We start from the raw sequence: 21,883 nt of genomic DNA, 5'->3' as shown, positions 1-21,883 counted from the left end.
CAACTGACATAATCTCCTTTCATTACCATTCATTGTTCAAATACCTAATATAATCAACTCTGTAGCCTTTCGAAGTCTGTAGTAGCTAAGTGTTAAAAAACACACACCAAAACTAAGGGTAGTTTGTGTGTGAGTCCAGCTCTGCAAGCATAAGGGACCCCACTAATGAAGCAACACAGCTCTAAAAAAAGGGGAAACTAGTCCAGGTGAGTTATGCACCTGTCTGAGTTATTAAACGGGGAAAGGAGGCCAGGACAATAAGGTCCTCCTCTCTCCCCTCCCCCAATTACTGGAAGTAGTTATGATATACATTTATAAAATTATTCATGGTGTAGAGAGAGTGGATAGAGCAACATTTTTCTTCCTCTCCCTGAATACTAGAACTTGGAGTCACATAATGTTATTGATTTTGTTATGTAAACTCTTCTGATTTTGTGAGCCACGTTGAGCGTGGAAAAGGGGCATACAAATAACCTGATAGTGATTACATTAGGGTGCAATCCTATGGCTGCTAGACAATGGCTAGACAGCCATAGGATTTCTTGGTTTCCAGAAATCTGGTCCCTGCCCCTGCCACCTCGTAAGAGACACAGTTCATCCCCGGCTCCACTCATGGAAGAGCAGTGCAGGGCAGGCAAAAAGGGGATGTTCCCGGGGGAAGGGAGGGGACCATGGACACGCTGTTATGACGCTTCCTATGCACCGCCCAGTCTCCCCACCCCTCTCCAAAGCTCCCCAGTTAGCCAGCCGGAATCAGGTATCTAGCCGCAAATGCAGGGCGGCTGGAGCACAAAGGAGAAGTTCCCCTCTGCACTCTGCCTGCCCTGCATTGGATAGTTGGCTGCCTCTGAGTTTGGCGGTCGCTGATCATTCCCATAGGATTTGTGCCCTCTGTCCACAAAAGCTCATGCCACAATAGTTTTGTTAGGCTTTAAGGTGCCAGAAGACTATGTTGTTTTTGTTGGAAAGAGGACCTTTGTTCTGGTCAGTATTTTCTTGTGGTCTGAAAGTTTTGAAAGCAGAAAGAAAGAACAAAAGACAACATTTAAGAATTAAGGTGGCAGCATTACAGAAATCATTACAGGGCAGCAGGATTCCTTCATAATTGTGAACATCAGGGAAAGGAGTGTGAGATTCCATTGTAGCAAAAGAAATAACTCACTCGTATGTGGAAGATGTCATCAGGAGATATTAAACGCTTGTGGGCACTGTATTGCAGCAGTACTCCAATAGCAGTTTTGGGGAAATTGTGAATTATCCTTCGCACTGTACATGAAATCCCTTCTGTATGACTCCCAGTGGTCATGAAGCAGACCTCTGTGCCCTAAGCAGAACTCTTTCTCCTTTCCAGGGGAACCAAAACTCTCAGTTCTGCCGGTGACTCTTGACATCCAGTGTTCTCCAAAAGAGGGTTAACCAGCCTCCTGATGTCCGGTTTCAAATTAGAGCTGAATAGCACCATCCTATCCAGCGAGCATAAAATAGTCAGAAAGGAATATAAGTGAGAAGACAAGTGTTGAAGTGCCTGATACTTCACCAGCCTTTTCCAAAATATTCCAGAGTCTACTAAACCCCCCAGCATTGCAATCAGATTACATTGTGCAATTTAAATAAATGTACTGAGACATATGTAATTTATTTCTGAGCACAGCATCAGCTTCCAGTTGTTCAAAATGTGGAATTTGTTTTGGTGCAGAGTGCAGCTAGTGCTGAATTTAAGAATGTCTGAACTATTTTTCCCAAAAAGAGAGTTGTTGTCATGCCAGTGGGATGATTTACTACTGTGCTGTCATGAGGTAAATGCGATGTCCAAAAACATCACTGGCTTTTGATATCTCTGTGAGATGCAGAGACATTTTTGTGCAAAAAACTGAGACAGAGAGGATTGAAAATATGCTCCCTGCCTCTTCTTTCTGTCCACATGGGTTTGTACTCTTGGCCAAAAGGAGCCCTTTCTGTATCCTGCAAGGAATAAACAAGGGAAAGTCCTCCTTTCATCTGTTTGTTGGATTCCTTTCTACCATTTGACATTGTACAAGGAGGCATATAAATGTAATAATAAATAATAAAATGAAAATTAAATATATATAGGAATGTGTGAATAGCAGGCCAAATGTCTCCCCAACCACCCACCCCTTTGGTCACACATCAGAAACTGATAATACACCTGCCCAGAGTGAGTTTCAAAACTGAAAATGTCACTCACACCACTATTCACATTACAACACTTTACCTTACTCCGGGATCATGTAAGTGGCAAAGTACCTGTTACACCCAAATAAGTGATGATGTCTCTTACAATTTTAAATGCAGCTTCTGGAGGATGATGATTGTTGTTGTTGTTGTTGTTTATTACATTTCAGTACCGCCCCATAGCCAAAGCTTCTGGGCGGTTTACAGAAGTTAGAACATTAAATACAATATAAAAAGTTTAAAAGTCATTTACATAAAAGCACACAGACAATATACACAAACAACATATAACTAAAAACAACTTTGAACTATCAGTCGTAACTAAATACACATCCAGGACTGATTAAAACTTATCATGTGCTGCCAAATGCCTGGGAAAAGAGATAGGTGTTAGCCTGGTGCCGAAAACATAATAATGTTGTCAGGGAGCTCATCAGGGAGCTTGTTCAATGGGGGGGGGGCATCACTGAGAAGGCCCTCTCCCTTGTTGCTGCCTTCCAAGCTTCCCTTGAAGGAGGAACTCAGAGGAGGACCTGAGATGCTGAATGCAGAGTACGGGTAGGTTCATTTTGGGACAGGTGTGCCATCAGGTATCGCAGTCTCAAGCCGTGTAGGACTTTATAAGTTACATCCAACACCTTGAATTGAGCTTGGAAGCATATAGGAAGCCAGTGCAAAAGGACCAGAGTCGGTCTTATATGTTTGGACATTCTGGTCCCCATCATCAATCTGGCCGCTTCATTTTGCATGAGCTGTAGCTTCTAAACTGTCCTCAAAGGCATCCCCACATAGAGCGCATTGCAGTAATCTAACTTGGAGGTTACCAGAGCATAGACAACTGAAGCCAGGTTTCCCCTATCCAGATAGGGGCATAGCTGGGCCACCAACCGAAGTTGGTAGAAGGCACTCCGTGCCACTGAGGCCACCTGAGCCTCAGGTGACAAAGATGGTTCCAGGAGGACCCCCAGGCTCCTTCAGGGGGAGTTCAACCTCCATCCGCTCAGCAGAACCACCCACCAACAGCATCTGGATTAATCAGTTACAGGATGTAATTGAAAGTGACATACAGCAGGGAGAGGGAGCTTAACCCCTTTCCACCTGATGTTTCCCTGCTTCAAATCCACCCATGTAGCTTTCCCACCCCTGCAGTATTTCTAATGTGTATTGGTCCCAAACGCACACAAGAGGAAACGGTCCTGGTGGGAATTTGACCAGGGAAAGGGTTAGGTGCCCCCTCTGTTTCATTCCCAGTCACATTGTCCTGAAGCAACTTTAAAACAAATAAAGAGCTGATGGCTTGCATTAGCATTAGCATTAGCTTGAGCTTAAGACAATGTAATGTGGAAAGTAGCCCTCAGATACAATTAGAATAGTTCAGGCTAAAGGACATCACCCCTTAGTTCTTAATTAGTATTACCAAAGTACACATCACACTGGGAGGGGGTACACTTGTCTTCTCTCCATGCGTTGAATCAGGGATGGGCAACTTTGGGAGATCCAGGGGACATTTTCTCCCTCCCCCCCTTGGACCCCTGCTCCCTCAGGTCACAGTCTGCCAGGCAACCCGAAAAATTAAGTTAATTTTTTTAACAACAAAAAAGCGCTATGGAACACCAAAAGGTGAAATCTAGTTTGTAAACTAATTTGCCCCTTTTAGGGTCAGTTTTTGTTTACTTGTTTTTTCAGCATGCAGGGGGCAGTGGATGTGGTAGCCACCACTCTGGGGGGTGGGCGCATGTTGCCCAGCCCTGTGCTGAATGAACACGTTGGGGGGGGGCTGTACGGAATAGCCCCACTCATCTCCATCACTGCACAACGACACCACGCACCCCCGATGAGTGTCCCTTTGCTGTTTATCGGAAAGAGTTCTCTGCACATACATCTGTATGTGTGGAGAACTCCTTCCGTCAAGCATCGGACATCTCCCAAATCAACCTGCCTGTTCACTGAGATCTGGTTGTTCCCTTACCTGCATAGGTACATCTGACAGTAACCAGGGGGAGAAAACTTTCAGTTGTGGTGCCCTGCTTTTGGAATTAATTTCCCCCCAAATATGGAATGTGTCCAACCCTCTAAGTGTTTTGCCACCTGTTGAAAATGTATTTCTTTAACTAAGCATTCTCTGATTTTAATGCTTAGCTTGCTAGGTTCCCCCCCCCCCGCTTTATGGGGTTTTAAATTTTAATTGTTATTTTAATGAATGTTGTACTCTACCCTGGAATTTGTTAATGAAAAGTAGTGTATATAAATATTTCAATTAAATAAATAAAATGGATGTCATTGGAGGAGGAGGAGGAGGAGGGTGCAATGGTGGTGGACAGGGCTAGGCTAAGCAGCCCACAGTCCCCTCTGCGCATTCATTCAGCTCATGGATGAGGCTGTGTATCCCTCCAACTGATAAAAGTTGCAAAACTCATATTGATAGGATGAAACCATATTGCTCTGTATGGTGTTAGCCCCACCTGAGTCCATTTGGCTATTGGTCAAAAAATGATCTTGCTGCGTTCAGTTGTTACCTTGTGTGCATCCATCTCCACATTTACAGTGCAGTCTATAAAGGACTACTCAGAAATAAGCACCATTGCTTTCAGTTGGACTTACTTCCAGGTAGGTAGGTATACTGCAGCCTTATTGTCAGAACCAGTGTTGTATTCAGACAGGCAGCTGATTTGTGAATGCAAAATTTGGAGTAAAAAATAATTCCCCCCTTTTTTTTTTACATGTAAAACTTTACTCTGTGGTATTGTACTAGTGTAATTACTTACATTATATGGATCACATTCTGCTTTTAGTTATATCAACATACATCAAGTCAACTCCTCTGTAATTGATACTGTGCCCTTTGAAGGAAGCACAATTAGATCTTGGCCAAACTTGGCTCATTCACTTTATATGCAAAGCTTAACGGGTCTGGATCTGTACAATTAACATAGCTGACATAACTACTGCAACATGAGCTTTTTTGTCCCACTGCTGACCTTTAGTTGTAGCAGCATTCGTTCTGAACAAAATTATTTCCAGGTGAGCTTATTGTGATCAGATAGCTGATTTTATGGTAAGTACATTTGCAAATTTGAAGGGAAACACTGCTTTCTTTGTAATTTCCTGATGTGGAATGTCATAGAATCCCAAGACAGTAGAGGCCATTTTGATGCAATCATCTCTTGGAGTAGTATAAGAGTTCACCTCCTTTTCTCCCCTTTGAACATGAATGGGAAGGCAGCTCTGCAAAGCTACACATGGAATTAATATGGGCTCTGGGTACATATTTTGTATTATTTGGAACACACAGTAATTAATTGTCCTCTGTGTGAGAAATACAGATTAAAGCCTTTTAACTTTTGTGCTCTTGGGATATAATCAATATAAAAAATTGGATCGCCATCCCTAAGGTCCTTTGTATTTTGGTGATGCTAGTGGAGGAGGAGATGCTTTTCTGAATTCTATGTGCTATATCCCTCACATGATTTACATTCATGGAGTATTATTTTCTTGTGTCAAGCAGAGCAAGTTAAAAATCCCTCCTTAGGCAGACAAATCTGGGCTCTGCAATATATCACAGGGTATGCTTGCACTACCTTTTGACTTTAGTTTTACTATGGAATTTACTACTGCCTGCATCTCCACCTTGATAGTGGTTAATTATAGCCTTTTACAGATTTAATTTATTTATTTGTGATATTCATATCCCACCTTCCTCCAAGGAGCCCAGGACGGCACACATGAACCTCCTCCTCCATTTTATCCTCACAACAACCCTGTGAGGTTAGTTAGGCTGAGAGTCAGCCACTGGCCCAAAATCACCCAATGAGCTCCATGGTCTGAGTGGGGTCTAGAACTCAGGTCTCCCAGTACTAGTTTAATACTGTAAGCACTACCTCACACTGTTTCGCAGATGTTATACATGTAAAGAACAAGCATTTCATAGGCAGGAGGTGGGGGAGAGTGCTGATTGTTCTGGATCTATGCACTGACCCTATGCATGTCAGTCTTCAGATATTGAAAGAAGCATGTGTAGGTTGTGGGGTGGAGACCGCCACTAGGATGCCTCAGTACCTATGTCTGTTTGGCCTGTGCATATGTGATGATGGCAAAGGACTACTGTGTTACCCACTCTTTAATGGTTATTAAAGAATTATGTTAACTTCTCACTCCATGGTTGAAATTGATGCCTGAGTGAATTGTTGAGTGTAGCACTTCGGTTGTGTATTGACTGCTTGTGGAGTAAATGTAAAGAAATGCAGCAGTATAAACTGGCTGGTACATATGAATAGTGCAGGTAATGATTTGGTTAGCACACACATTGATTGACATGTACTAACATTCAGAAATTCCTTGTCCTTATTTCATCTTTGTGTTTAAAGCTCTCGCTCTCCCCTGCATTTCCCCACCCTATCTTTCTTCCCTTATTTCTTAATATATCCCAGTGCAAGATGACCAACACCTCTAAACTCTCCACTTCTATGGCTGCATTCATTTTCCCTTGCAGCCTCCTGTGGAGGTCGGGGGGGAGGCCTCAGTATAGGCCTTATGCCTGAACCAAAGTCCCCAAGATGGAAGAGTATAGAGAATGTTGTAAGAAAATAACTGAGGAAAATAAGACAGAGATGGCTGGGTGAGAGAGTGGAATAAACATCCATGAACACAGATAAGGAAGACCCTAACTCCTATCTCATGAGGACAATGGACAGGCAGAAGCCCATTGCCTAATGAGATAAGGTACTGTCTTGGAGAAACTTGTGAATCAATTGAGTCCAGCTGTAGAATGTGTTAGTGTGTATTCATAGATAGAAGCCTCCTGTACATGTGATAGATGCCTGATGTGCACATGATCAGCATAAACCCTAAGGTGATTGGATAGAGGTAACATATGCAAGCTTTGGTAGGCTGAGACCTTTGCTTACTATTTGTTGTTGTTGTTGTTGTTCAGTCGTTCAGTTGTGTCCGACTCTTCGTGACCCCATGGACCACAGCACACCAGGCCTTCCTGTCCTGCGCTCTCTCCCGGAGCGTGCTCAAGTTCATATTCATTGCATCCGTGATGCTATCTAGCCATCTCATCCTCTGCCGTCCCCTTCTCCTTTTGCCTTCAGTCTTTCCCAGCATCAGGGTCTTTTACTTTCTGATAAAAAACCCATGTGACCTGTTCCCAAATTGTAGTTCCTTTGTAAATTACCTGTGTATACAGGTTTTGAATAAAGTGTGATTTCAGATATGTGACCACCAGTCTCATCCTTCGGGTGGGGATGGTTCTCTCACTCTTTGTTTCACCCACACTCCTCAGGATGCTTATGTGATGCTACGTGTCTCTCTGTTCCTTCAAAACTCTCCTGAAAAATCCACCTCTTTGTGAATGCTGTTCTCGTTCCACTGGGAAGTCTACATGCATGTACATGCAATTCCCCCTTCCACTGCACCCCCCCGCCATATCCTTTGTTGTTTTGAAGCCCATAGCCTTCAAAAATCATTATTGGTGGGTACAGACATTGGAGAGGGGCAGGAGCGTTGCTAGGGTCTTAAAAGATCCAGGGCACAGGCCCAGAACACAAATTTGCATGCATATATATATGAGTCTAAGCGCACGTGTAATATATATGTGTGGGTGTGGTGTGTGCATGCAGTTTGCTTGCATGTGTGTATAGATTACATCCATACATACATAAGAAGTGTGCATTGACCCCCCACCCCATTTCAACTCAGATCCCGATTCAGCATTTTGGAAAACATCCCACTTCTGCTCTGGCCAATTTGTAGTCGGACCACTTCAGCTCAGCACCAAACCTGAGTCAAGGTTTGGAAAAATGAATCTTTATGCTTCCTGTTGACTACCATGGGAAATTAGAAAAATAAACTGTAATTTTTTTCTCTTGGCCAGGACTGGATAATTTCAGGCATAGTAGCCTCCTAGAAGAGGATTACACCTGTCCAATGTCAGAAAAATAGGTGCAGGGTTTTGTTTTGTTTTTAAAAGGAACTGCCAATAATGTTTTAATTCCTTGGAAGAATTGGATAAAAATTTCAGGATTCATTGCCCCATCAGAGGAGATAATGACTGCCAAATTTCAGAATGATAGCCACAAGAGTTTTTGTGCAAGGATGGCCTTGACATTTTGAGGTCTGCAAAAGAAGACATACTTACCTCCGTATGTTCCTTGTGGGCCATTGTTCTGAAAATTACAGACAGCCTACAGTTGTCCCTAAGTAAGAAACCAGCAATGTTTCAGAAGGATAGGTGCAGCAGTTCATTTGGAAGGGGAGTTCTCCAGTTTGGGGGAGGGAGTGATTTGCTTTCCCTTCCATTCACCCCTTCCTCAATAGTTTTTGGGTAAATTTGTATGAAAATGTACAGGTCATTAGAGGTGTCTCCCAGGCAAGAAACCTGCAAAGTTTCTGAGGATATATATGCATTATAATTTCGAATTACTAGAATTTCTTTACATTTCACCAATGTTAGCAGCAGGAGAACATGGGTGGGAAGGTGCTATTGCACTCATGTCCTCCTTGTGGGTTTCCAGTGGGCATCTGGTTGGCCACTGTGTGAACAGAATGCTGGACTAGATGGACCTTGGTCTGATGCAGCACGGCTCTTCTTATATTCTTAAATAGGGAGTGCCTCTGAGCATGTGCAGAATGTTTTTCTTTCACCACTGAACACTTGCATTCTCCCCCTACCAATTCTATTCCCCTCCATGCAACCATCCCTCCTCATCCTACCATCCTCCAGCAACTCTTCGTAAAAACAGATGTCTTGTTTGTGCAACTCCTCCCTACCTCCCCGTTGTACCCTGGAAATGCTGGGGGTTGAACCTGGGACCTTCTGCATGCCAAGCATGTGCTCCACCACTGAGCTGCAGCCCTTCCTATTGCTGTGTAATGGCAACTGACAAACAAAACAGCCCCCGATTTGTTTCTCTGCAACCATTCTTCTCAAAGACTTGAGTGAGGAGAAGGAGAAAAACCAGCCTTCTTGTCTGTTTGTATAAAGTCAAATACCGTTCAGAACTTCTCTTGCCGCCAAAAAGAATTATCTTTAAGAATTCCCCAAGATATGCTCTGGATGGAATAAATAAGAGAAAGAAAGAACAGGATAGGGGAGGGGAGGGGAGGGGAAAGGAGGGGAGGGAAGAAGAAAAGAAGAATGGTGATTGGAAATGTGGGGGGGGGGAGGTAGAGAGAATTCCCTAAGCCAAGTGGCTCCTTTCAGAGAGGTAGTACTTCAGAGGAATTTAGTAGGCTGAGCAGGGTTTGCAAGGATTGCACATACTTAAATTAACTTTATGAGGTGAGGTGGTAGAGGGCTTTTTCTAGCTTTTTTAAAACTGTAAAACCTGTTTAAAAGCCTTAGCAGTTCCTTGATCATGATGCCACATAGTCCTAACCCTCCCTTTGGGATAATTTGAGTTCTACAGCTATTTAGGAGAAATTAAAGTGGAGGGGGAGAAAAGTCTGTGGAGGGTGATTGGATCCTTTGCTGTACTGAAGCTACTAAACTTCTGCAGAAGCCAAAGGTTCCACTTTGGGGCAGTAAAAGCAGGAGCTGTGTGAAATACCAGTATTTCACATGGTGCGCTTTCTTCCCTTCTTTCTCACTCTTCAAAATTTCATTGCCGGCACCTCCCAACAGTGGGCATATAAGAGCAGAAAAGAAAAGTAGGGGGAGAGAGGTTTTTTGCACCTCAAAAAAACCCTACACCAGAGATTAGGGACAGTGACCTCCTAATGGTCACCTTAAATGCCTTCTGATTAGGATCTCTAATCCCCTGAGTGACTTGACAGTTTTTACTTTTTGTTTTATTTATTTATTTATTTATTTCATTTCTATACCGCCCAATAGCCGAAGCTCTCTGGGCGGTTCACAAAAATTAAAACCAAACAACACACAATAAAACAATTTAAAATATATAGAACATTAAAACCACAATATAACAATACAACCATAATAAAACGTAGCAGCAGTGCAGGAGTTTAAAATACAGATTTAAAACAGCAAAGATAAAAATTTAGAAAGCTAAAATGCTAAAATGCCTGGGAAAATAAAAAGGTCTTCACCTGGCACCGAAAGGAGTACAATGTAGGCGCCAGGCGAACCTCACTAGGGAGCTCATTCCAGAGCCGGGGTGCCACAACAGAAAAAGCCCTCCTCCTGGTAGCCACCCGCCTCACTTCCTTTGGCAGGTGCTCACAGAGAAGGGCCGCTGATGATGATCTTAAGGTCCGGGCAGGCACATATGGGAGGAGGCGATCCTTCAGGTAACCTGGCCCCAAGCTGTTAAGGGCTTTAAATGTTAACACCAGCACTTTTAGACTTTGAGAAAAGGAAACTTTATGCATGGCTAGTGCAAAAGCCACTGGTCCTAACTGTCTGAAATTTGGTAAGTTCAGTCAGCTCCATAGGGCCTGCTAGGTCCTCAAATTCCATGAATTAATTAATTAATTAATTCTTATACTGCCCAATAGCTGAAGCTCTCTGGGCGGTTCAAAAAAATTAAAACCAAATGGCACACAGTAAAAAATTTAAAATATATAGAACATTAAAACCACAATGTAACAATACAGCCACAGTATGGAATTTATATGGAAGCACAAAAAAATTATAGCTCTTTACTTTGACAGATTTTCTTGGAAAAAGCAAATTTCACTTGTGGCTAGCACAAAAGTCACTGGACATAACTGCCTGAAATTTGGCAGATTCCATCAGTTCCATGGTGGCTGCCCAGTTTCCAAATTCCATACACTTATGTGGAAGAACAAAGAAATTATAGCTCTTTGCTTTGACACATTTTCTTGGAAAAAGGTAATTTTACCTGTGGCTAGCACAGAAGCCACTAGGCATAACTGTCTGAACTCTGGCAGGCTCAGTCAGCTCTATGGGGGCTGGAAGGTCTCCAAATTCCATGCATGTATGTGGAAGCACACACACAAAAATATAGCTCTTTGCTTTGACAGATTTTCTTGAAAATAGCAAATTGTACCTGTGACTAGCACAGGAGCCATTGGACCTACCTACCTGAAATTTGGCAGATTCAATCAGTTCCATGGGGGCTACCAATCCTCCAAATTTCATATATTTATCTTACAAACTAAAAAGGTTATGGCCATTTTTGTTTTCCAATGCAAGTCAACAGGAAAATGTAAAAAAAATGGCAATTAGGACATCTCAAAAGATCTGGGGCACAGCTCAAAAGGATCTGGGGCCCGTGCCCAAGTGGGCCTTATCTTAACGACGCCCCTGGAAAGGGACATGGGGAAACCTGAGTGGAGTTCAGCTCAAGATTTGTTGTTGTTGTTTATTTGGTCAGTCGCTTCCAACTCTTCGTGACTTCATGGACCAGCCCACGCCAGAGCTTCCTGTCGGCCGTCGCCACCCCCAGATAGTTACGGGGGGTAAAATATATTGCATCGTGTTCTCAGGAGAATTCAGACACCATTTTTCTTCTTAGCCAATTACTTTCAGAGGCCACTTGCTGACCTTAGAATCAACAGATGGTAGGAATCCAGTAGTTCTAGACTATTGAAACAACTTGAAATGGTGAAGAGTGAGGTTCATCATATGCCAGAACCTTTCTGAAAATGAGTAGTCTGGGTCTCCCCCAAGGTAACGACAATAGTTCATCATGCATTGGAAGAACTACTTATAAGACGCAGTCTTCTGCTCTAAGCACTGCAGTGGGCCATCTCAAAACACTGCTTTCCAAAATGTGATTTGCAAGATGGATTTTGTTATGTTAAACTGGGATTTTTGTGAATGTATGATTAGAGTGATACCTTAATTTAAGAAGAGATATCATTGATCATAGTTACCTTGGTAAGTGGTCAGGAAACCCCAGTTTTTAGTAAGCGATAAAGATGGGAGAGTATGGTATTAGTACTGATAACTGAAGGATTAACGCATACCAAGGAATACAACATAACCATATTCTGAACTGTAGTGTAGATACAATACCACATTTTCTTTGGCGAGACTGGTTTTTCACCAGTTCCATGCCATGCCATTTCAGAGAATTAGTCTTTGACTTGAGGATATATTGTCACTTCTATTGAACTACAAATTGGTGAGCAAAAGTGATTTAAGTTGTTCCTCTTCCCAAACATGATTTCCTATCTGAGTGCTCAATGTGCAACTTTAAATATGACTGGCATATATGACTTTTAGAGAGCAATCCTACAGCGGGCTTCATGGCCGACTGGGGACTAGAACTCAGATCTTCTAGTCCCAGTCCAGCACTCTAACCACAACACTAACTATACTGGCTCTCAAATATATTCACAAAGTATGAATGCAGCCCAAGGAAGCCCCCTCCCCTTTATCTATAAATATTAAATTCAGTGATGGACGGTTTTGCCATTGGCTTCAGTTGAATGGGGACTGCACTCAAAATTATCTTGGGCGAAAGCACTGAAACTTACACTTGTCCAACTGTTGCGCCTTACTGTTGTTCAACCACGCATGAACCAAGATGACATGTTTGTTTGTTAAATCTCTCTTTTAATTAAATGCTTTGTCTCTTGCTTTTGTTTCTGTCAAAGCAGGATACTGACATGTTGTCAGGAGATGAGCAAGCTTGGAAAGAAGCCAAAGAAGCTATAAATAAAATGGGAGCCCCAAAGTCACAAGAAGGTATCCTTTCAATGCCGAAGGTAATGGTTAACAGCAATTGGCTTTCCTTTTGAACCAGGGCATATAAATAGTTTGCTCTGGTTGGTTGTTTAGTTTATTAAATGTATACCTCAGTTTCCATATAATACACCCAAGGCAGCTAACGGTAAAATCCACAGTCAAGAAGTAACAATATAAAACCATATAAAAACAAATAAGAGAAGCTAGTTAAAATACAATTAAAATAAAATACAGGTTAAAACAGAGAGCAGCAGAGAAAACAAATTAGCTCTATTACTGATCATTTTAGATTATGGAAATACTTTGGTTCTTGAACACTTTCCTCAGTCTTTCTGTCTTTCACTGTCTGTATCAAACATTGTGTAGACATCAGTAGCAAAGACCATTCCTCCTTTTTTGCTTCAGCCTTGCAAAACAAGATGCCAGGCACTATAAATAAGTTTCAAAATATTTAGATTATAAGAATTCACAAAGACATATGCCATAGGAATACACGCGCACACTCACACACACACCCTCAGTTGTGCAAGTCTTCTAACCATGTAGGCTGCAATCCAACACTCGCTTACCTGGCAGTAAACTTCATTAATTCAGTTGGACTTACTTCTGAGTAGACATGCATATCATTGTTCTGTTAGACTAGGATCCTACACACATTCACCTGGGAGTAAACCCCATTTAACCCAGTGGGGCTTACTTCTGAGTAGACATGCTCAGGATTGCATTGTTAAACTAGTAAACTGTGTGGCTCAACAGGTTTCACTTCAGATCTTCCTTTTTTCCCTATGTTTAACAGTATATAGCTCTTGCTGTCCTTAATCTCTCTCATTCACTGCTTCTTTCCCAGCCCTCTGTGTTTTGTGCCTCTTTTCCCCAAGGTTCCTGTTTTTCAGCTCACCGTCTACTCTATCCCATTCCTTCAACCCACTCTACCATTGCCCTCTGCCAAACTCAATAATACATTAAAGGCACAATCCTATGCATCTTTAGACAGAGAAAAGGCCTACAACTCCCAGCATTCCCCGGCCAGCAATGCTGGGTGGGGAATGCTAGGAGTTGTAGGCCTTTTCTCTGTCTAATCATGCATAGAATTGTGCCCTTAATGTGAATATTAGTGGCAGCTGGGCAGCTTAGGAAGATACCTTTCCTAACTCAATGTGATAAAGACCTGAACAGTTTACTATTGTGTGAATCTGATTCATATGAAAATGAAGACCTTTTGTGTTGCATGCTAACATAGTGAAGGAGCTTTTGAAATATTTAATAATTGGATCATAGCAATAGCTTTTTATGACATAGATCACTAATCTGAAACCATTTATCTGTGAAGCCCAGAGCAGTTTTTCTCCATCTTGGTCAATTAGAGCTGGAAAAAACTCCTTTCATCAGAACTGTTACATTAAAGAAGGGACAATTACATATCCATAGGTTTTAATTTCATTGAAACATTAAAGCAGGAAAAGATTACCAGAAAGAGATCACTTATTTTAAGAAAATAATGCTTTTGGATGCCAAGAATTCATTATAGCTTGACTTACTTTCAGCTTCATATTATCACAATAAAATATTCTCTCATCAACTCACTTTTACGCTTTACTGGGGGAAATTGACCCTTCTATATAAGGGAGTTTGTTAATTCTAAATAATAAAAAAAATGTTTTCAAGTTAGAACATTTAATGGGATACTGGAATATCTTAATTTAAAGTGATTTCCACATATGCTTTTGCTTTTACTTGATTATTATGATGTGAATCAATCCTTGACCAAAATAAATGAAAGAGTGGGAGCAGGTTCTGGTGACATACCAGACATTACTAAAGAACCAGTCAACTCATCTCCCAGACTTGAACATCTACCAGCTGAAACTACTTGACCTTGCCATGGATGCCTGCATAAACCTTCACCTTTTGGAAGAAGCTTTGCATTATGGTATCAGAACTTTGGAGCCGTACAGGTGAGTGCCAGAATTACAATAATATATTACAAGAATCAATATCCATCCAGGGAAGAGGGGTGCCTTCTGTACCTTCTGGGTGGTGTTGACCAAGAAAAAGAGTGATGGTTGTCATCACAGATTTCATAGAATCATAGAATAGTAGGGTTGGAAGGGGCCTATAAGACCATCGAGTCCAATCCCCTGCTCAATGCAGGAATCTAAGTCAAAGCATCCCTGATAGATGGCTGTCCAGCTTCATCTTGAATGCCTCCAGTGTGGGAGAGCCCACTACCTCCCTAGGGAATTGGTTCAATTGTAATATTGCTCTAACAGTCAGGAAATTTTTCCTGATGTTCAGCCAGAATCTGGCTTCCTGTAACTTGGGTCCATTATTCCATGTCCTGCACTCTGGGATGATCAAGAAGAGATCCTGGCCTTCCTGTCTGTGATAGCCTTTCAAGGACTTCATGAGTGCTATCATCTCTCCCCTCAGTCTTCTCTCCTCAAGGCTAAACATGCCCAGTTCTTTCAGTCTCTCTTCATAGGGCTTTGTTTCCAGTCCCCTGATCACCTTCATTGGCCTCCACTGAACCCTCCCCAGTTTGTCTCCATCCTTCTTAAAATGTGGCACCCAGAACTGGACACAGTATGCCAGATGAGGCCTAACCAGTGCTGAGTAGAGGGGAACTAGTACTTCCCAGGATTTGGAAGCTATGCTTCTATTAATGCAGCCCAAAATAGCATTTGCCTTTTTTGCAGCCACATCACATTGTTGGCTCATATTCAGCTTGTGATCGACAACAATTCCAAGATCCTTCTCGCTTGTATCACCCATCTTATAACTGTGCATTTGGTTTCTTTTCCTAGGTGCAGAACGTGGCATTTATCCCTATTAAATGTCATTCTGTTGATTTCAGCCCAGCGCTCCAGCCTATCCAGATCACTTTGAATTTTGTTTCTGTCTTCCAAGGTATTAGCTATTCTGCCCAATTTTGTGTCATCTGCAGATTTGATCAGCATTCCCTGCACCTCCTCCTCCAAGTCATTAATAATAATGTTGAAGAGCACTGGGCCCAGGACTGAGCCCTGCAGTACCCCACTTGTTACCTCTCCTAGTTTGAGGAGATCCCATTGATAAGCACTCTTTGAGTCTGATTTTGTAGTCAACTGTGGATCCACCTGATAGTTGTTTCATCTAGCCCACTTTGAGCTAGTTTGCCCATCAGGATATCATGGGGCACTTTGTCAAAAGCTTTGCTGAAGTCGAGGTATATTATGTCCACAGCATTCCCACAGTCCACAAGGGAGGTTACTTGATCAAAAAACGAGATCAGATTCGTCTGGCAAGATTTGTTCTTGACAAATCCATGTTGGCTTCGAGTAATCACTGCATTGTTTTCAAGATGCTTACAGATGGATTGCTTTATCATCTGCTCCAGAATTTTGCCAGGGATTGATGTCGGTCTGACTGGTCTGTAGTTCCCAGGTTCCTCCTTTTTGCCCTTTTTGACGATAGGACAACATTAACCCTCCTCCAATCATCTGGCACTTCACTCATTCCCCATCATTTCTAAAAATAATAGACAGTGGTTCTGCCAGTTCCTTCATTACTCTAGGATGCAGTTCATCTGGCCCTGGAGATTTGAACTCACTCAAAGTAATTAGGTATTCCTTGACCATATGCCTGTCGATCTCAAGCTGAAATCCTGCCCCTTCAGCCTGTACTTCCCTTTGCCAGGGGGGTCACAGACCCTCTTTTGGGAGAAGACTGAGCCAAAGTAGGAATTGAGCACCTCTGCCTTTTCTTTGTCATCTGTTATCGTTTTGCCATCCTTATTTAATAGTTGAACCATCATTTCTTTCCTCTCTCTTTTACTATGCACATAACTGAAGAAAGCCTTTTTGTTGCTTTTAGCATCCCTTCCTAACCTCAGCTCGTTCTCAGCTTTAGCCTTCCTGACGCCATCCCTGCAATTCTGTGCTTCCTGCATGTACTCTTCCTTTGTAGCTTGGCCTTCCTTCCACTTCCTGTATGTGTCCTTTTTTGTTTACAGGTCATCTCTAAACTTGTTGTGAAGCCACATTGGCTTCTTCTGTTGTCTTCCACCTTTTCTTCTTTTTGGAATTGTTTGTAATTGTGCCTTGAGAATTTCCTTTCTTAAAAACTCCCACCCATCTTGGACTCCTTTTCTAGTTAAAGTTATTTGCCATGGGACCTTACTTATCATTGTTCTGAGTTTATTAAAATTGGCTTTCCTAAAATCCAGAGTATGTGTTTTGGCTACACTCGGCTTTTGCTTCCTTTACAACCAAGAACTCCAGTATAACATGGTTGCTTTTCCCCAGAGTTCCCGTAACTGCTACTTTATCCACTAAGTCATCTCTGTTGGTTAGGATCAAGTCAAGGATAGCCAATCCTCTAGTTCCTTCCTCTACTTTCTGTAGGAGGAAGTTATCCACCACACAAGTCAGGAATTTCCTGGAGGGGCCATGTTTTGCAGAATTTGTCTCCCAACAAATAACGGGGAAATTGAAGTCCCCCATTACTACTACATCATGCTTCCTTGAAACATTGGCTATTTGTTTTTCAAAAGTTTCATCCTTGTCTTCTCCTTGATTGGCTTGCCGGTAGTAGACTCCAACCACCATGTTCCTTTTGTTCTTTGCTCCATTTATTTTGATCCAGATGCTCTCGATGGGGCTACCAAGCTCATCCTCCTGTATTTCTGTGCAGAGATACGTATTTTTAACATATAGCGCAACTCCACCTCCCTTTCTGTTCCTCCTGTTCTTTTTGAACAAATTATATCCTTCAATTGCTGTATTCTAGTCATGGGAGTCATCCCACCAAGCTTCAGTTACACCTATCAAGTCATAATTTCCCTCCTGTATTAATACTTCAAGTTTGTCCTGTTTGTAACCCATACTCTGTGCATTAGTATATTGACATCAAAGACCATGTGCCTTATAGTCTGGCTTTCTTCCCACATGTTTCTGAAGACTATTATTGGGTGCTATTAGAGCTATTCTCTCCGTTGTGGTGCATGAGCCTTCATCCCCAACGTTACGTCTCCCTCCTGATGAAGTTCTTCATGTTGTGGCCAAACACATTCTTCCCAGCCTTTGTGAGGTGCAACCAATCCCTTGCCAGCAGTCCATCTTACAGGAAGTATAGCCCATGGTCCCAGAATCCAAATCTCTCCCACTGGCACCACCTTCATAGCCAGTCATTCACCTGGAGTATTTTTCTTTCCCTTTCTATCCCTCGTCTAACTACTGGAAGGATGGATGAGAAAACTATCTGGGCCCCAAAGTTCTTGCGTTTCCTTCCCAAAGCTTGACGTGATTTCTTTGTAGCTCTGCTTGGCGGTATCATTTGTCCCCATATGGATGAAAAGAAAGGGATACCTGTCAGTGCGCTTTATGAGTGTAGGCAACCCTTCAGTCACATCTCTAATCCATCCTCCTGGGAGACAGCATACTTGGTGAGTCCATGGGTCTTCACGACATACTTGGGTTTCGATCCCACGCAGCCAAGAGTCTTCCACTACTACTACTCTTCTCTTGTTGTTGTTGTAGGCCTTGGTTTCATTGCATCTGCTTGCCTGCTATTCAGCCTCTTACTTGCTCTCATGCAGGTTCCCCTGTAATTCTTCCTCTGCAGGCTCTCCTCTAGTCTCATCCTCAAGCACCTGGAAATAGTTCCATAGTTCCAATGCTTCCACTGGTGTAGAGTGGCTTCTAGTTCTTCTGCTCCTGTCACCCTTTTCCAAGGAGTCTCCTCTACTTCATTTTTCCTCACCTCAGCATTTTCCTCTTCTGCCTCAGCTTGCTGTTGCTCTTCTAGCTTCTGTTCTTCATTTTGCTGCTGCAGTTCCACCGTTCTGCCCAAGAACTCTTTGTGTTACTTTTTCTTCCAATGGCGTGATCAACTTGCACTTGTTGCACGTGTAGGCCATGTTGTTTTCAGGCAAGAAGACAAACATTGCACAGACCTTGCAGGTCACCACCACTGGAGAGTCTTTTCCTTGCATAGTCTCTATTCCCTTTATGTTTCTAGATTTCTGATTGTACTGGAATAGCCTGTGTTTTGTCCTCTATTTACTGGAGGTTAACAATAGAGTCCCACTGGTATGGAAGTGTGCGTTACAAGAAAAAGAAATTTTAAAAAATGTTTTAAAAAATGTTAGGGATCTCCTCCTTGACCTCCCCCTTGACCTGTCCTGCCGAACTCGTTTGCTCTCCCTGTTTGCTTGCTCTGATCACTTACTGTCTGGGAGCTTGCTTGCTTGTATAGCCCCTAGACCAGCTGGAGCAGCTTCCTCTGCTCTGCTCAGCTAGGAGGCAGAAAACAGACAGATTTTGAAAAAACTCTAGTATACCGTGACCTGTTGCGTTTTGCATAGGCATAAGAACATAACAGCCATGCTGGATCAGACCAGAGGTCCATCTAGTCCATCATTCTGTTCACACAGTGGCCAACCAGCTGCCCACAGGAAACCCAGAAGCAGGACATGAGTGCAAGAGCACCCTCCTGCCCATGTTCCCCAGCAACTGGTTTACATAGGCATATGCCTCTGATCCTGGAGGTAGCATATAGCCATCAGGATTAGTAGCCATTGATAGCCTTATATTCCATGGATTTGTACCAAGCAATAAGGTAGAATCCTCTGCACATGTGCAGAATACAACAGGCCTTTATGCATTTACAGAAGATTGGATCATGCATGCAGTGAACCCCATGCTTCTTGGTCCTCACAGCCGTGTCAGCCTGCAGTGCTGTGCAACCTTTCCCCTAGCCAGGCAAATCGTCAGCTGCAGATATGCATTTATATACAAATATACAAATTTCTTTATATAAAAAGTGGCTGTAAATTCCCCAAGGTTTACATGCATCCTAAGATAGTATCGATCATTCTGATAGAAGCAGGGATATAGTGAGGTTCATACAGCTTGCACTTACTGGCCATTCTTTGATGTCAAACTTTCTGGTTGGTAATTGGTGATGACTTTCTAACCAATACATCCAGCTTTCCAACTAGACAACATCTGGTTTGTGGGCAAATTGCAACCCACTCCTTAATTTAACCATTTTGAAAAAATAAGGTCCTTCTGTCTTCCCTTGCTGATTCTGAGTTGCACATTGTTTAAAAAGTATTGGGGCATCTGGTCATAGTGTCAACAAAATATCCTTTCTTTTGCATGTACTTTTCAATAAGTTCTATAGTCCAAGTTACTTTTTATGAGACAAGATTTTCATCAGGACTTCCTCCTTATGATGCTGTCTGTTTTCAGCCTTGTGTCTGATTAATTTTGACTGAAACAGTTTGAACAAAAGAAAAGCCTCTTCCTTTCAAACAGGTAGGATCTGTATAGTACAGCAATGTAGCCAAAAGACCAGGATGATCAAAAAGGATCTGCAGCTTTGCACTCTTTCCCTCCATATTTATTTTCTCTTGTTCATACAATTATATATTTTTAAGAAAATAGTGATGATGAGTGTGACAGAGCTAGAAGATTACCTGAGCTCCTTTATGCAGCAACCTTCTGTTAAAGGTTCAGATCAAATAACCTGGTAGTACTCCAGAGTTGTTAGGCTACAAGGTGAGAGAAAATCCTCTCCCTGGGTCTTGATCACAAACCCCAAGTATTTCCCAACCAAATTAGAAGAAAAGCAAATATTTATTAATAAAAACATTTGTATAAAAAACAGAAGAGAAACAGAGGGTTCATCAATAAGTAAACAAACCTAAACATTTACTCTAAATATCCTGCTTGAAATCTGCACTTACTTCCTCACACCAGTCTCCAGGGAATACCTCAGATTCATCCACCTATTTGGTCAGGGGGGGAACCAGGGCCCAGAATATCAGTCCATCCAGTTACCAAAATTCCACCATCTGAAGGGAGTAAAACTTCTACAGCCTTTTATTCAGTTAGCCACAAGAGGAGGGCAAAAGAGTGACAACCTGATCCTAATCAAGCTGGACCAATAAAGGCACCAGCTGTTAATTAACTGGAGAAATACTGGGCCCAGTTTCAGCAAGTTCATGATCTTAAATGAGACTTGTCAAACAGCCCTACGCCACAATGGGCCACCTCAGAGTTGGTATGATCAAATACTGCCACTGACATCATCATTTTAAAGCATTTTTATCTCACTCCTCAACCAAAAAGGCTCTTGGAGTGGCTTAGATACAATCAATGAATACAAGATAGTCTCTGCCAGCAGTCTTATGATCTAAAATGGCAAGACACAAAAGGAAAACTGGAAAACAGGATGCGGAGGAGGAAAAAAAACAGAAGTTGTCTTTCAGCAGGGCTGGTGAAATGGCCTGCTTTCCATCTCATCTTCTTCCGCTGCAGCCTACTGGAATGGCTGCTGCTGGTGACAACTGAGGGAGGAGCATTTTAGCACTTTTTATCTATTTACTCAATGAAAGGCAGTCACATCTTGGCATTCATTGGAGTTTTGGTATGTTCTTGTTGGGAATAAGAAATATTCAAATAACATGGGTGAAACAGAGGTTGACCTAATTTAATGATATACATTTGCCCACTGAAATTGACAGGTCCTTTTTCGTTTTGATTTTATTATGGTGTGAAAGGTCACTAAACTACTTCTGTCTAAATACTGAGTTTTGAGACAGTGAACTTAAAAAAAATGTTGGTGTAAATGTTTACAGGCATTGCATGCAAGAGGTCCCAGACTCAATCTCTGGCATCTCCAGGTAGGGCTCTGAAAGAACCCTGCCTGAAGCCCTGGAGAGCCGCTGCCAGTCTGTGCTGACAATACTGGGCTTGACGGACCAATGGTCTGACTCGGTATAGGGCAGCGTCCTGTGTTCCTAGGCATCGTGAGACCATTGTGAGGTCAGGCAATGTTTCCTCTCAGTTTTCTCATGGTTCTCCTTCTGGTAAAAGTGAAAGTTGCCATGTCCTTGAAAACATCTTAAAATTAGTAATGGCTGTGAATCAGCCATGAGACCAGTGTCAGCTCCAGGTTTTTGAGGGCCCTTGGGCAAGACACCCTCAGTGGCCCCCCTCTAGTTAGTTTAACTTCTCACCGCCATTGTTGACAGCTGCTATCGATTCTCATTCTCTTTCTCATCATTTCCACCACTTGTCAGGCAGA

At 42.4% G+C, this 21,883-nt stretch overlaps 1 protein-coding gene across 11 annotated transcripts in view; it reads left to right on the top strand.

Moving 5' to 3' along the window:
* SMYD3 (SET and MYND domain containing 3) overlaps positions 1–21,883 on the top strand; it is a 551,565-nt gene that overhangs the window by 449,685 nt on the left and 79,997 nt on the right. For 5 of the 11 annotated variants that reach the window (XM_084828281.1, XM_084828283.1, XM_084828285.1 and 2 more), the window contains 2 exons: positions 12,724–12,811; positions 14,592–14,766. In XM_084828281.1, the coding sequence (XP_084684407.1) occupies positions 12,724–12,811; positions 14,592–14,766 (263 nt within the window). Of the gene's footprint in view, positions 1–12,720; positions 12,812–14,591; positions 14,767–15,615; positions 17,164–21,883 lie in introns of those variants that run through there. The other 6 variants (XM_084828282.1, XM_084828291.1, XM_084828284.1 and 3 more) reach the window with 3 other exon arrangements.

This window comes from Heloderma suspectum, chromosome 1 (assembly GCF_057233095.1).
Source record: "Heloderma suspectum isolate Gila_16-S chromosome 1, 16-S_ref, whole genome shotgun sequence".
Taxonomy (NCBI): domain Eukaryota; kingdom Metazoa; phylum Chordata; class Lepidosauria; order Squamata; family Helodermatidae; genus Heloderma; species Heloderma suspectum.
Note: the sequence above shows the minus strand (reverse complement) of the source record. Positions and strands in the feature narration are given on the sequence as shown.